Genomic DNA, 14541 nt, shown 5'->3' on the forward strand with positions numbered 1-14541 from the left:
CTTTTTTTAAAAAAATTATTTATTTAATGTATTTAACTAACAAATAATAATTGTATGTATTTATGAGGTATCATGTTACGTTTGTATGTGTCCTGAAATAATTAAATCAAGTTAACATATTCATCACTTTAACATGATTTGTCCTGAATGGAATCCCATTCATGAGGGCTCCACCCTTATGATCTAATCACCTTTCAAAGGCCCAACCTTCTAATATTATCAACTCCAGCTTTAGCATTTTAACACTCAGTTGGGGGTATAATCCTAGCACTTTGGGAGGCCCAGGCAGGAGCTCAGGAATTGGAGACCAGCCTGGACAATATAACGAGATCCCGTTTTTGCTAGGCATAGTGCCGCTCCCCTGTAGTTCCAGCTACTCGGGAATCTGAGGTAGGAGGGTAGGATGATCACTTGAGCCCAGGAGGTGGAGGCTGCAATGAGCCAATGGTGCCACTGCACTCCAGCCTGGGTGACAGAGTTAGATCCTGTTTCCAAAACAAAACAAAACAAAACAAAACACCACAACATTCAGATCATAGCATCTGCCTACTTGTAAAATCGCCTTTCAGTGCAGTGTTGGTTCCTACAAACATACAATATAATGACTTTAGCTTGAAATTAAGGCATCTTCTCTGACTGCATTACAAACAGGCAAGTTTTTTCATATCGATTCACTCAACACCTTTTATTTATCCAGATAATATCTAGGATAGCGCTTAATATCTAAGTGCTAGAATCTAATTATATAGATATCAAAAGGCATTAAGTTTTTCAGAAGACAGACATACAATTTTAATGTTTAGAGGTGATAGAGACACCTATAGCAGCACCAAAGAAGAAACGATTCTCCATTTAAGATTTTAGGCAGTTTAACTCTAAAATATGAAAATAGGCACATCTCACAGACTGTAAAACTATACACCATTTTAATTTTTACAATGTCAATTCTAACTGCGAATTTTAGCAACGCTTCAGTGTGAAGACAGCAGAGAAAAACAGTGAAAATGCGTGATTGAATTCTTATTGAGTCACTCTTCTCGGAAATCAGTCCTCCCCATTTTCTCCTTAAAAAATAGAATCCTGGAGATAGTCTAGTCCTGGCTTTTCGAGGAACACACTACAGGGGACACAAGGAGAGGAACACGGATGCCGCAGTTTTCCAAGTGCAGCTTGTCCCTCCCACGTGATAGGTTTCTGGCATCGCCCCTCCTTGCTGGCGATTCTGGGGAAGATTTTAACGCTCCCTGGAGCCGTCCCCAGTGATGTCACGGGCGCGGCTCCGCTCCTTGGCCAATCACGCGGCCGGATCCCGGGGAAACCCGGGGCGGTGGCGGCGGCCTGGGCGCGTGCGCGAGGTCTCCGCGTGGCTATATAAACATGGCTGGCGTGGCCGCGCGGCGGGGCCGTGCCAATCGCGCGTAGGGGGCTGTGGGCGCTCGGGGTTCGTAGTTTTGAAATTTCTGGCGGGGGAGCAGCTGCACAGTTAGGCTCGAGGTGTGAGCGACGACCTTCCGGGAGCCGCAAGTCCAGGCTCCCCCGCAGCGGGACCCGAGCCTGAGGCGCAGGGCTGAGGCAGCGCACGTGTGAGCGCCGCTGAGGAAGCTGCGAGAGGTCGGGCGGGTGTCGCTCCGGGGGCAGCCCAGGCTCGCGCGGACGAGAGGAAGGTCCGGGACGCGCGTGTCCTGCCGTGCAGCCGGCGCCCGTCACTGACTTCGCTGCTGCGGCCCCCGCGCCTCTCCCCAGCGATGCTGTGGAGCCCGAACCGCACCGGAGTCGGCTGCCGCGCGCCAAGCCTCCCCTCACCTCTGCTCCCGGAACCGCAGCGCCGCAGCTGCCGCTGAGCCCCTGGGGGATGCCCGCCGGCCTCACCGAACCCGCCGGCGCCGCTCCCCCGGCTGCTGTGAGCGCCTCGGGGACCGTGACCATGGCCCCGGCCGGGGCGCTGCCGGTGCGGGTGGAGAGCACTCCGGTGGCCCTGGGCGCCGTGACTAAGGCTCCTGTCAGCGTCTGCGTGGAGCCCACGGCGTCCCAGCCCCTGCGGTCCCCCGTGGGGACCCTGGTGACCAAAGTGGCTCCGGTCAGCGCCCCTCCTAAACTCAGCAGCGGCCCTAGGTTGCCTGCTCCTCAGATAGTCGCCGTGAAAGCCCCCAACACCACGACAATCCAGTTTCCTGCTAATTTGCAGCTTCCTCCAGGTATGTTGATAACCCTTTCCAGCCTTGTCTGTCGGTCCAGCTGGCGGCGACGGGAAAATTCGCAGCCCCAGATTGCTCCTAAAAAAACTGAGCCACGGGAACATTTCATAATCTTGACTTTACAGTTAACATATTCTTTTTGTGTCATTACTGCATAGTTTTTCTTTTCATATTTAAGGAAAGAATCTTTTCACCTAAGTGATACAGTAAAAAGCTGCATCAGCGTATTCGGGGGGGCTTTCAGGCACTGGCTCTTAGGTGGGGGAGATAATATAGCTGAAGTTAATTTCCATGTGGAGGATGGATCGGTTTATACCGTGGATTTCCATACGCTTAGATTATGTAGAAGTGCGTTGTACTTATTTTATTAATTATGAATGAATGAATGAACGAATGAGGTAGGGTTTCGCTCTGTCGCCCAGTCTGGAGTGCAGTGACACGATCATGGCTCACTGGAACGTCGAACTCCTGGGCCCAATCGATCCTCCCGCCTCGGCCTCCCAAAGTGCTGGGATTACAGGCGTGAGCCACCGCGCACGGCCTAACAGTGAAGTTCTTGTGTATTACAACCGAAAGAGATTTTTAAATTTAACCAAGTCAGAATCGGTTTACTGCTTTCTAGTACCAAGTACGAATAATGCTGTTCCTGCACCATCTTTAAATGTCTTATGATTCTAACTTTCAATTAGCAGAACCCCTGACTGGGAACACGTGCCACAGTTGACAAACAGATCAGTCATGCAACTGTTACAGTTGCAATTGAAGCCATGTGTCAACGCTACTGTTAATGAGTCTTTCACTACTTTCTATCCTAGGGCTTTTTACTCTATTGGGCTGTATTTCATGGTTTGTATAAAGGTTTTGCTTTGTGATAATTTACATATTGTAAATATGCTGAATGATTTTGGGGTGTTCAGCCTTTCTTTACTGAAAGTCTCTTGGAATTTGCTGTTAATTTTGTTTAGCAGTAATTGGAATTCTGAACTGCAAAGATGGTAAAAAAGGGGAAGCATTGATTCAAAAGATTCTATATCCCCTAATAAAATGACAGGGACCCTTTTTGTATCTAATGTTGTAGTTAGTCATACACGTTGTGGATAGATTTCACTTTTTATGAAGTTCTGTTTCAGTTTTATATGGTATACAAGGTATGTAAAATTGTTAAGGCACTGTTACGGCAGTGTGCAGCACCGAATACATTATTTGGCAGTTCTAAATTGTTATTCTGAGTTGTTATTCTGCATATATGTTTATAAAGTAGTTCTGAATGTGTTAGAATGAAATTACCCCCTAATTTGTTAAACTGTAAATCCTGTCTAGTCACTGAAGTTTGTTTATAAATAGTCAAAAAAAAAAAGTATTAAGAAAGAACTGTCTGAGAGGCTAAGGCACGAGAATCGCTTGAACCTGGGAGGTGGAGGTTGCAGTAAGCCAAGATATCTTGCCACTGCACTCCAGCCCGGGCAACAGAGTGAGACTCTGTTCCTCCCCATCCCTCCCCAACCCCCCAAAGAAAGGACTGTCAAGAGTGAAAATTTGCTGGTAAGTGAGAGTGAATCACTTACTGGAGGATTGGGGCCTTATCATGCTAAGCACTTTTAACAAATTATTTATATTCTTTTATTTGTTGGTCATAATAGGTAGGTAGCAAATAAGGAAAGAGGTCTCTAAGAGTAAATAATTTGTCCAATGCCAGGCAACCCATAGGTGTCGGGGGAGTTTTAGCTCAGGTTTGTTTATTCTTTCCACAACGCTATGCTTATTTTTTTACTTGTATGTGTACGGTATGCCTCATTGAGTGTCAGTACTGAAAGGTGATTCAGAGAACTTTAGATTCCAGTCTTTCATTTTATATACCAAGGAACCAAAACTGAAACTTGGCAGAGTTAAAATAATAGCAAACTAGGACCATAGTCTAATTATGTTCCTAGCACTGTATTAAAACATTGCATGCTATTTACCTCTGAGAAACCCATACAAAAGAGAGAAAGAAGATAATTTGTCTTTAGGAATTGGTCGTTATAGAGGAAGTGGGGATTTGCTTTTGGGAATTTTCTGCTGACGTGTGGCAGAAGGGTGTACTAACTACATCTGTGCTCTTATTGGATAGAATAAGATAACCAATAGTTGAAGAATGAAATGGAAACACTGATTAAAGTAACTTTTTAAAAAGGTTATGAATCTTATACTATTTCTTTTATTTATTTATTTCTTTCTTTCTTTTTTTTTTTTTTCTCTGAGACGGAGTGTCACTCTGTTGCCCAGGCTGGGGTGCAGTGGCATAATCTCGGCTCACTGCAGCCTCCGCCTCCCGGGTTCAAGCAATTCTCCCGTCTCAGCCTCCCGAGTAGCTGGGATTACAGGCACACGCCACCATGCTCGGCTAAATTTTGTATTTTTAGTAGAGATGGGGTTTCACCATGTTGGCCAGGCTGGTCTCGAACTCCTGACCTCAAGTGATCAGCCTGCTTTGGTCTCTCAGAGTGCTGGGATTACAAGCGTTAGCCACTGCGCTGGCCTGAATCTTGTACTATTTCCTTTGCATACCAAGAATTAGCACTTGATTACACAAGGGTGCTTATATATGTCAGTTTTTCATTTTTCAAGATAATGAATACTTTAAGTATTTGATTCTCTTTACTTCAGAGTTTCATCTATGAACAGAACTGGTTTAAAAAAAAATATATATATATACACACACACACACACACACATACATATACATATATATGCACCACAGGTTTTTCTAGGGAGCAGGAGCTTGAAATAAAAAGAATGCACAAGAGAATATTTGAGGAAATATTAATAAAAGGTTTTCAGTAATTTCTTCAGTCTTTTGTGAACATGTGGGGTTTTAGGCTGAACTGTGGTTCTTCTTGATATTCTTCATCTTGTCTATCACCTATTTGAGAATGATAAGCAAGGACTTGGTTCCTTCTTTTAGGTCATAAACTGGGATAAATTCTGCATGCCAGTCATACTGTACAAAAGTGTGAAAGCTACTTATGAAGCAGTGAGGTCCCTTTTCATCAGCCTGTTTTCATGCTGAGACAGGGCATAGAATTTGCATCTCCTTTCCCAACTTCTTGATCCAGTCCTTGGATAAGTTCTTTGTTTCCACTCTGGCTTTATCAAAGGGATACAGTGTACATGATCATCACTTCCACAGTTGTCACAGTGCTGCTGGGCTTCGTGAAATGAGGGGTATTCTTTTCAGTGTTCACCATACACCATCCACTGTTTGATTTTCAGACTGTAGAGTTGGCGTAAAGTGATAGTGGCCATGGCATTACTCTGTCGGTAGTCAGCCCACAGGAGAAAGTGCTGGTGCTCCTCTCCTGCGGATCTTCCTCAAGGTGAGGTTAGGTTCTCCTGTTACGTGTTTCCATTTGGATGCCGTGCTTTCACCCTCATAGTACTCCCACACTTTGTTTTCTTTTTGATTACAAGGTCCTTTTTGATTACAAGTCCCTGCTTCTGTAATCAGGGACTCTATGTCGCTATTATTTATCCTCGGGGCCTAGTAAGTTGCGCACGAAGGCGCTTAAGTATTTGAATGTAGGCATATATGGAGAGAGTAGGGGGCAATAGGGCTGCAGCCCCTAAGGGATTCTGAGGGTCATCACACATATCAGTGTGTTGAGTTTTGATTTCTTTGCTTATTCTACTTACAAAAGCAGTATATGTTCATGTGAAAATCACTAAAATGTAATTTCCTCTTCAAAGTAATTAACAAACTTGTGGTGTGTTGTTTTGCTTTTTTTTTTTTTTTTTTTTTTGATGGATTTTGCCCTTGTTGCCCAGGCTGGAGTGCAATGGTGCAATCTTGGCTCACCACAACCTCTGCCTCCCGGGTTCAAGCGATTGTCCTGTCTCAGCCTCCTGAGTACCTGGGATTACAGGCATGCGCCACCACCCTTGGCTAATTTTTGTTGTATTTTTAGTAGAGATGAGGTTTCTCCATGTTGGTCAGGCTGGTCTTGAACTCCCAGCCTCAGGTGATCCACCCACCTTGGCCTCCCAAAATGCTGGGATTACAGATGTGAGCCACCCGGCTGCTTGTGTTTTTTTTGTTTGTTTGTTTTTTTTTTTTGGAGACAGAGTCTCACTCTGTTGCCCAGGTTGGAGTACAGTGGCATGATCTCAGCTCACTGCAACCTCTGCCTCCTGGGTTCAAGCAATTCTCATGTCTCAGCCTCCAAGTAGCTGAGATTACAGGTGTGTGCCACCACACCAGGCTAATTTTTTTCTTTTTAGTAAAGACAGGGTTTTGCTAAGTTGGCCAGGCTGATCTTTGAACTCCTGGCCTCAAGTGATCTGCTGATCTCAGCCTCCCAAAGTGCTGAGACTGCAGGCATGAGCCACTGTGCCCCGTCTATTGTGTCTTTTAAGTATTAGTGTGTCCAGAGTTGGTTCCTTCTGGTGGGTTTGTGGTCTTGCTGACTTCAAGAATGAAGCCGTGACCTTGGCGGTGAGTGTTATAGCTCTTAAAGATGGCACAGACCCAAAGAGTGAGCGGTAGCAAGGTTTATTGTGAAGAGCAAAAGAACAAAGCTTCCACAGTCTGGAAGGGGACCTGAGCGGGTTGTCGCTGCTGGCTGGAGTGGCCAGCTTTTATCCCCTTATTGGCCCCTCCCACGTTCTGTTTCTTTCCTATCCAAGTGCACTTTTTTCAGTTCTCCCTGCGATTGGCTACTTTTAGGATCCTGCTGATTGGTGCATTTTACAGAGCGCTGATTGGTGCATTTTATAGAGCGCTGATTGGTGCATTTTACAGAGTGCTGGTTGGTACATTTTAGAATCTTCTTGCTAGCTACAGAGCACTGATTGGTGTGTTTTTACAGAGTGCTGATTGGTGCATTTTACAATCCTCTCGTAAGACAGAAAAGTTCTCCAAGTCCGCACTCAACCCGGGAAGTCCAGCTGGCTTCACCTCTCAATCTCCCCCCACCCCCGTCTAAACAGGACACCCCAGCTGCTGTTGGGAATTGGGTGATGACAGCTCTAGTTACTTCTTGCTGGATAGGGGCGAAGAAGGGGCCCTGCAGTTGTAGTGTCCTCTGGAGGTGAATGCTCTAGGCCAGTCAAAGGGCCAGTGGGTTGGTCCAGGGGTCCTCAGTAGAAGTTGTGAGTTGAGCTCATTTGGGGTGCCATTTGTAAGACCATCTGTAGCTTGATGGCCTCGATCCTGAAGGAAACAAATTTGACAAGGAGATTAAAAACACAGGGCCTGAAGGCGAGTAATAGCAAGATGGCTGTCACAGGACCTAGAAAGGGGAGAAGCCATGTCGCCCAACTCCAGAGGTTGGGATGAGTTTGAAAGGCATTGTCTGATTTCAGAAGCCTTTTCCTATAAACACCTGGTGGCATCTCGTACTATCCCTGACTGGTTAGTATAAAAGCAACACTCTTCCCCTAAGAAGGTGCAAAGTCGTCCTTTCTCAGCAGTGAGGAGGTCTAGGCCTCAGCGGTTTTGGAGAGTCACTGCTGCCAAACAGTCTATTTGGGATTGTAGAATAAGGATAGATTTTGTTATTTCTTGCAAACTGTGTGAGAAATCCTTTGAGAGTGTGTGGTAGTAGGATAATGAAGTAGATAAACTGGCTATTCTGGTTCCTGTAGTGGTGGCCATTCCTAACCCTATAAGTAGCGGTATTAGTTGTATGGCCCTGCGCTGATGGACTTGAGCTTTGAGGGGCACTGATAGGGTCTGATTTCCTGGGGCAATGTCAACGTTGGGACTTAGGAAGACTAAGGTGCAGGTGCCTGTCTAGTTGGTGGGGAGGCAGATATAGGTTGAAGTTCCACATAAGAGGAATATGGCTTCGCTGGGTAGACAGAACTGGTTGTGTATGTTAAAAAGGTGTGTGAATTTATTGTTTTCATTTTCCCATACTCCTAAAGTACTTGCCAAGGTAGCTCTGGTGAGCGGCTGGGAAGGGGTGTTGGGAGCAAACTGAGTGGCTCTCTGTGTTCTATTTTCCCATTGGAGAAAAAACCGTTTTGTATCTACTAGGAAGCATTCAAGAAAGTAATTGAAAGAAGGGAGGAGAAGGCATTCACTAGCGGTGGGGGCGCTGCTGCAGGGGGTCCAGAGGTGAATGGTCATGCAGGGAGTATGTTTGCCATTACAAAACCCGGACTGTTTGTTAAGCAGGGAGGAAGTGATGATTTTTGGAGGCCCTGAGAAGCAGACAGGCAATCTGAATGGAGCTGTTTGGGTGACTCAGAAGTTACTATGATCAGTTGGGGCTTGAAGTTGTAGGGTGTAATTATGCTGATGGGATAGTAGGTGCCCCAGGGGCGGGCCTGATAACAGGTTGCGCTGGATGCATAAAGGGGCTTGGGAAGTTAAGACGGTTTCGTGGTTACAGGGCTGTGTATGGGCTTTTCATTGCTCGTGAATTATTTCATGAATTAGGACTTAAACCACTTCCTCAGCCTTCTCTGTCTTGCAGGGGAAGGCTTCTATCCAATTTATAAAGGTATGAACACAGACCAACAAGTATTGAAATCCCCTTGACTTAGGCATATGGGTGAAGTCTAACTGCCAGTCCTCTCCGGGATAGTGCCCTATTCTTTGTTCCCCCAGAGGGGCCTTACGATGGACCAAGGGATTATTCCTTTGGCACACTTCACAGGTTTTGACTACTTGCTGGATGGTGTGGAGGAGATTTGGCCCTGTAAATAGGGATATGGCCATTTGATGAGTGTTCTCAATACCCTATATGAAAAGTTTGGTGGAGGGTCTTAAGTATTTTCCACTGGCTGACTTTGGGTATGAGTACCTTTCCCTCTTCTGTTGTTAACCACCCCGAGGGGAGAAAAATATGCCCCTGTGAAAGTCCCCATTCTGTTTCAGTCAGGGAATACTGGGGGTTAATCTCTTGGAGAGGGTTGTTCCATACCAAGGGTTCCTCCATAGGTATTCCTAATGGGAGATTCTGCCTGGCAGCAATTTTGGCCTCAGCGTCTGCCTGACGGTTTCCTTCTGCCTTTTCTCCTTCACCTTTTTGATGGCTTTGGCAGTGTAAGACTGCCACCTCCTTGGGTTTTTGCACTGTGTGCAATAACTTCATGATTTCCTTGAGGTATTTAATGGGGGTTCTCCCAGAGGTTAGGAACTCCCTTTCTTTCCGTATTGCAGCATGGGCATGTAGGATTAGATAAACATACTTGCTATCTGTATACACATTTATTCTTTTTTCCTTTCCCAGTTCTAAGGCTCAGGTAAGTGCCACTAGTTCTGCTAACTGGGTGCTGGTCCCTGGGGGAAGAGGCTTACTTTCAAGTACTGTTACATCACTAACTATGGCATAACCTGCCCTTTGTATCCCATTCTCCACAAATGGACTTTCATCGATATATAGGTTAAGGTCAGGATTAGCTAAGGGGACTTCTAAGAGATCCTCTTGGGTGGCGTAAGTCTGGGCCACAATTTGTTGGCAGTCATGCTCGATTGGTTCTCCATCCTCTAGGAGAAAAGTAGCAGGGTTGAGGGCTGCACAAGTACATATTTGAAGCACCGGTCCCTTAAGGAGTAGCGCCTGGTATCTAAGCAGGCAGTTGTCTGATAGCCATAAACTTCCTTTGGCACGTAGTATGCCATTTACATCATGAGTAGTCCAGACAGTGAGATCCTTTCCTTGTGTTATTTTGATACCCTCTGATACTAAGATGGCCACCGCTGCAACTACCCGTAAACAGTGAGGCCAGTCTTTTACTACTACATCAATTTCCTTACTTAGGTATGCCACTGGTTATGGGGTTGTCCCATGAGTTAGAGTAAGTGCTCCAAGAGCTATTCCCACTCTCTGTGGCGTATAAAGAGAAGTTTTGTCCTGTGGGAAGGCTTAAGGCTGGAGCTTGTACTAGGGCCTGCTTTAAGGTTTTGAAGGCTGTTTTTGCCTCTGGTTCCCATTCTACTAGATACAGTATTTGCCCTCTGGGTCTCCTTGATTAGCATATAGAGTGGCCTGGCCATCTTGCTGTAGCCGGAGATCCATAGTTGGCAAAAGCTGGTGATCCCAAGGAACCCCCGCAACTGTTTTAATGTCATAGGGCAAGGATAAGCCAGTATAGGTTGTATTTGTTCCTTGCGGAGGGCCCTGGTTCCTCTGGCTAAGATTAGGCGTAGATATTTGACTTGTTGTAGGCAGAGCTGGGCCTTCAATTTAGACGCCTTGTACCCTTGATTAGCTAGAAAGTTCAAGAGATCTAGAGTAGCCTGCTGGCATGAGGCTTCCAAACTGGTATCCAAAAGTAAATCATCCACATACTGAAGGACCAGAGTGCCTGGACTTGAGAAGTGGCCTAGATCTTGGGCCAGTGGCTGATCAAACAGACGAGGGCTATCCCTAAACCCTTGAGGCAAGACTGTCGATGTGGGATGTGTGGTCTGTGGGATCCTCAAAGGCAAAGAGAAACTGAGAGTCAGAGTGCAGGGGAGTGCAGAAGAAGGCATCCTTGAGGTCCAGAGCAGTGAACCATTCTGCTGCTTCTGGTATTTGAGAGAGCAGGGTATAGGGGTTGGGTACAACTGGATATAGAGGAATTACTGCCTCATTGATGAGTCTAAGATCTTGCACCAGTCTCCACTGACTGTTCGGTTTTTGTACTCCTAGAATTGGGGTGTTGCAGGGACTGCTGCATTTTCTTACTAAGCCTTGAGCTTTTAAATGTCTAACAATATCCTGTAATCCTTTAAGAGCTTCAGGCCTTAAGGGATATTGCCTTTGATAAGGAAAAGTGGTGGGGTCTTTTAGCCTGATTTGGACTGAGTGAGCATTTTTAGTCCTTCCAATGCCCAGACTTCAGGGTTGATTCCCTCCTCAACTAGGGGACAACAAATGGGTAACTTGTTATTCATGCAAATAATAACTCCAGCTTTGGCTAATATCTCCCTCCCTAATAAGGGTGTGGGACTTTCAGGCATAACAAGAAAGGCACGTGAAACGAGCAAAGTCTCCCAATTACAACTGAGAAGGTGGGAGAAATACCTGGTTACAGGCTGTCCCAGGATTCTTAGGATGGTAATGGACCTTGAGGACGGCTGTCTGGGGCAGGAGATTAACACTGAGAAGGCCGCGCTGGTGACCAGGAGGAAGTCAATTTCCTGGCCCTCAATGGTTGAACTTACCTGGGGCTCAGTGAGGATGATGACATGAGCTGGTGCTTGCCCTGAGCACCCTCAGTCCTGTTGTTGGATCATCTGGTCGGGGGCCTCTGGCTCAGAGAACCTTTGTTTTCTAGGGCAGGGTGCCTTCCAGGGATTGCCCTGGCATAGTGGACATGGCTGAGGGGGCGCTTGTTTCTCACCGGACAGTCTTTTTTAAAGTGTCCTTGCAAACCACACTGATAACAAGCCCTACCGGGTTATTGCCCTGCTCCATTTTCTGTCCTCTCTGAACCATCAAGGTTTGTTTGTCTGAGGGCCATGACTAAGGCTGCGGCCTTTCTCTTATCTTGCTTTTCCTTTTCGTCTTGTTCCTCTTGGTCCCTATTATAGAACACTGAGGTTGCCAGGTTTAATAATGCCTCCAGATTTTGTTCAGGGCCCAGGGCTCACTTTTAGAGCTTTCTCCTGATATCTGCAGCTGATTGCATAATAAACTTATCTTTGAGGATCAATTAACCCTCAAGGGTGTCGGGTGACAGGGGAGTATATTTTCTTAAGGCCTCCCGTAGCCGCTGGAGCAAGGCAGTAAGATTTTCTTCCTTTCCCTGAGTTATGGTGGACATCATTGAATAATTCATGGGCTTTTTCCTAATTCTCCTTAGTCCTTCTAGAACACAGGTCAACAGATGTTTGTGACTCCAGTCCCCATGATCTGAGTCTGGGTCCCAGTGGGGATCCATACTGGGGATGGCTTGCTGACTGGTAGTGAATTTATCCCTTTCTTTGGCTGTTATTCTGTCCTTTACTTGACTAAGAGACCAGGTATCTTTGAACTCTTGGGCTGCAGCTAAAGCCACATTCTTCTCATTAAAGGCCAGGGGTTGATCTAACAATAGCAAGACATCTCCCCAAGTGAGGTTGAAGGTTTGCCCTAGACCCTGTAGGACATCTGTATACCTATCAGGATTATCTGAAAACTTCCCCAGGTCTACCTTGATCTGCTTTAAATCAGAGAGGTAGAAGGGACATGTATCCAGGTTGGGCCAAATTTCCCTTCCCCTACAGCTTGAAGGGGATGTAACCGATAGCCTGGGGTTTTTTTGTGGTCCCTTGGAGATTTCTTGCTTGTTTCCTTCTGGGTGGGGGAGATTAGAGGAGGCTTATCATTAATAGGAAGGGGAGCTGTAGGGAAGCTAGGATATGGAGGTAAGCTGAGAGGTCCTCCTGTGGGATGTAGATTGCAAGCTTTGCATAGTTGTGAATTATCCTTCAATGAAAAGAAAGCTTGGACGTAAGATACTTCACTCCATTTGCCTTCCCTCTTACAGAAAAGGTCAAGCTGCAGGATAGTATTGTAATTTATACTTCCCTCAGTTGGCCATTTTTCCCCATCAGAGAGAGAATATTGGGGCCAGGCCATAGTGCAGAAAAAATAAGCTGCTGCTTTTTCAGGTTTTTTGGGTCAAATTGGTCCCAGTGGCTTAGGATACATTTCAAGGGTGAGCCTGTTGATGCCTGAGCGTTTCCCATCAGAAAAGAGAAAACTGCCTGTGGTTTTTTCCCCCTGCCAAAGAACCTGCAACGGTCCGTGGACCCTGCTGTTCAGAATAGTTGTGCTCACCGAAGCAGCAGCAGAAACAATAGTTTTCCTCTTAGACCACAAAGAGGACCAAGGAATGTCAGATTTAGTGGCCCTTACTGACGCATTCTCGAAAACCTGTACCTTTGCCTTTCCTCTTAGCTCACAAAGAGGACCAAGAAAAATCGGATTTAGTGGGCCTTATTGACGCATTTTCGAAAACCTGTTAGAGTCCTAAGCATTTTCTCCTGTTGGTATTGGGACCTTACTCTTGTCCTATAAAGCTGATGTGCCTCAAAATGGAGTGGAGGGCCATACCCTGAGGAAGGGAAGGGATCTCCAGGGTTGGAAGAGTGATGCCTTTTGTCCTCATTTCTTATCATATGAATAGGAAGGATATAATTTCTGAGGCTCCCCATATCCTAGCTTCAGGAATAGCCTTTGTTAGGCCTGCTAGTCTGAGGAGGGATCCTAAAATTCCAGATAGTCCCCACTCTGCAATCAGGCTTTGGGCAAAAATTATGTCTGATTGGTGAGCCCGGGTGCCTAAAGAAGGAAACAGAGTCCTGAAATTTATTTATTTATTTTTTTATAAGTAATGAACTAATATTTATACCTTATTTTTTTTTTAAATTATACTTTAAGTTCTAGGGTACATGTGCACAATGTGCAGGTTTGTTATATATGTATACACGTGCCATGTTGGTGTGCTGCACCCATTAACTTGTCATTTACATTAGGTATATCTCCTAATGCTATCCCTCCCCCTTCCTCCCACCCGACGACAGGCCCCAGTGTGTGATGTTCCCCACCCTGTGTCCAAGTGTTCTCATTGTTCAATTCTCACCTATGAGATAGAACATGCGGTGTTTGGTTTTCAGTCCTTGCAGTAGTTTGCTAAGAATGATGGTTTCCAGCTTCATCCGTGTCCCTACAAAGGACATGAACTCATCCTTTTTTATGGCTGCATAGTATTCCATAGTGTATATGTGCCACATTTTCTTAATCCAGTCTATCATTGATGGACATTTGGGTTGGTTCCAAGTCTTTGCTATTGTGAATAGTGCCACAGTAAACATACATGTGCATGTGTCTTTATAGCAGCATGATTTATAGTCCTTTGGGTATATACCCAGTAATGGGATTGCTGGGTCAAATGGTATTTCTAGTTCTAGATCCTTGAGGAATTGCCACACTGTCTTCCACAATGGTTGAACTAGTTTGCATTCCCACCAACAGTGTAAAAGTGTTCCTATTTCTCCACATCCTTTCCAGCACCTGTTGTTTCCTGACTTTTTAATGATTGCCATTCTAACTGGTGTGAGATGGTATCTCTTTGTGGTTTTGATTTGCATTTGTCTGATGGCCGGTGATGATGAGCATTTTTTCATGTGTCTTTTGGCTGCATAAATGTCTTCTTTTGAGAAGTGTCTGTTCATATCCTTCACCTACTTTTTGATGGGATTTGTTTTTTTCTTGTAAATTTGTTTGAGTTCTCTGTAGATTCTGGATATTAGCCCTTTGTCAGATGGGTAGATTGTAAAAATTTTCTCCCACTCTGTAGGTTGCCTGTTCACTCTGATGGTAGTTTCTTACGCTGTGCAGAAGCTCTTTAGTTTAATAAGATCCCATTTGTCAATTTTGGCTTT

General features: G+C 45.5%; 1 protein-coding gene across 3 annotated transcripts in view; it reads left to right on the forward strand.

The window, feature by feature from the left end:
• The first annotated feature begins 1311 nt into the window (after window positions 1–1311).
• The window catches only part of TAF4B (TATA-box binding protein associated factor 4b), a 180265-nt gene continuing 167035 nt past the window's right edge, over window positions 1312–14541 (forward strand). For all 3 annotated transcript variants that reach the window (XR_001711287.4, XM_054672158.2, XM_016933481.4), the window contains exon 1: window positions 1312–2195. Coding sequence is in view for 2 of the 3 variants with exons in the window: in XM_054672158.2 (XP_054528133.1) it covers window positions 1853–2195 (343 nt within the window). In the remaining variant the exon portion in view is untranslated. The remainder of the gene's footprint in view (window positions 2196–14541) is intronic.

This window comes from Pan troglodytes, chromosome 17 (genome assembly GCF_028858775.2).
Source record: "Pan troglodytes isolate AG18354 chromosome 17, NHGRI_mPanTro3-v2.0_pri, whole genome shotgun sequence".
Lineage (NCBI taxonomy): Eukaryota > Metazoa > Chordata > Mammalia > Primates > Hominidae > Pan > Pan troglodytes.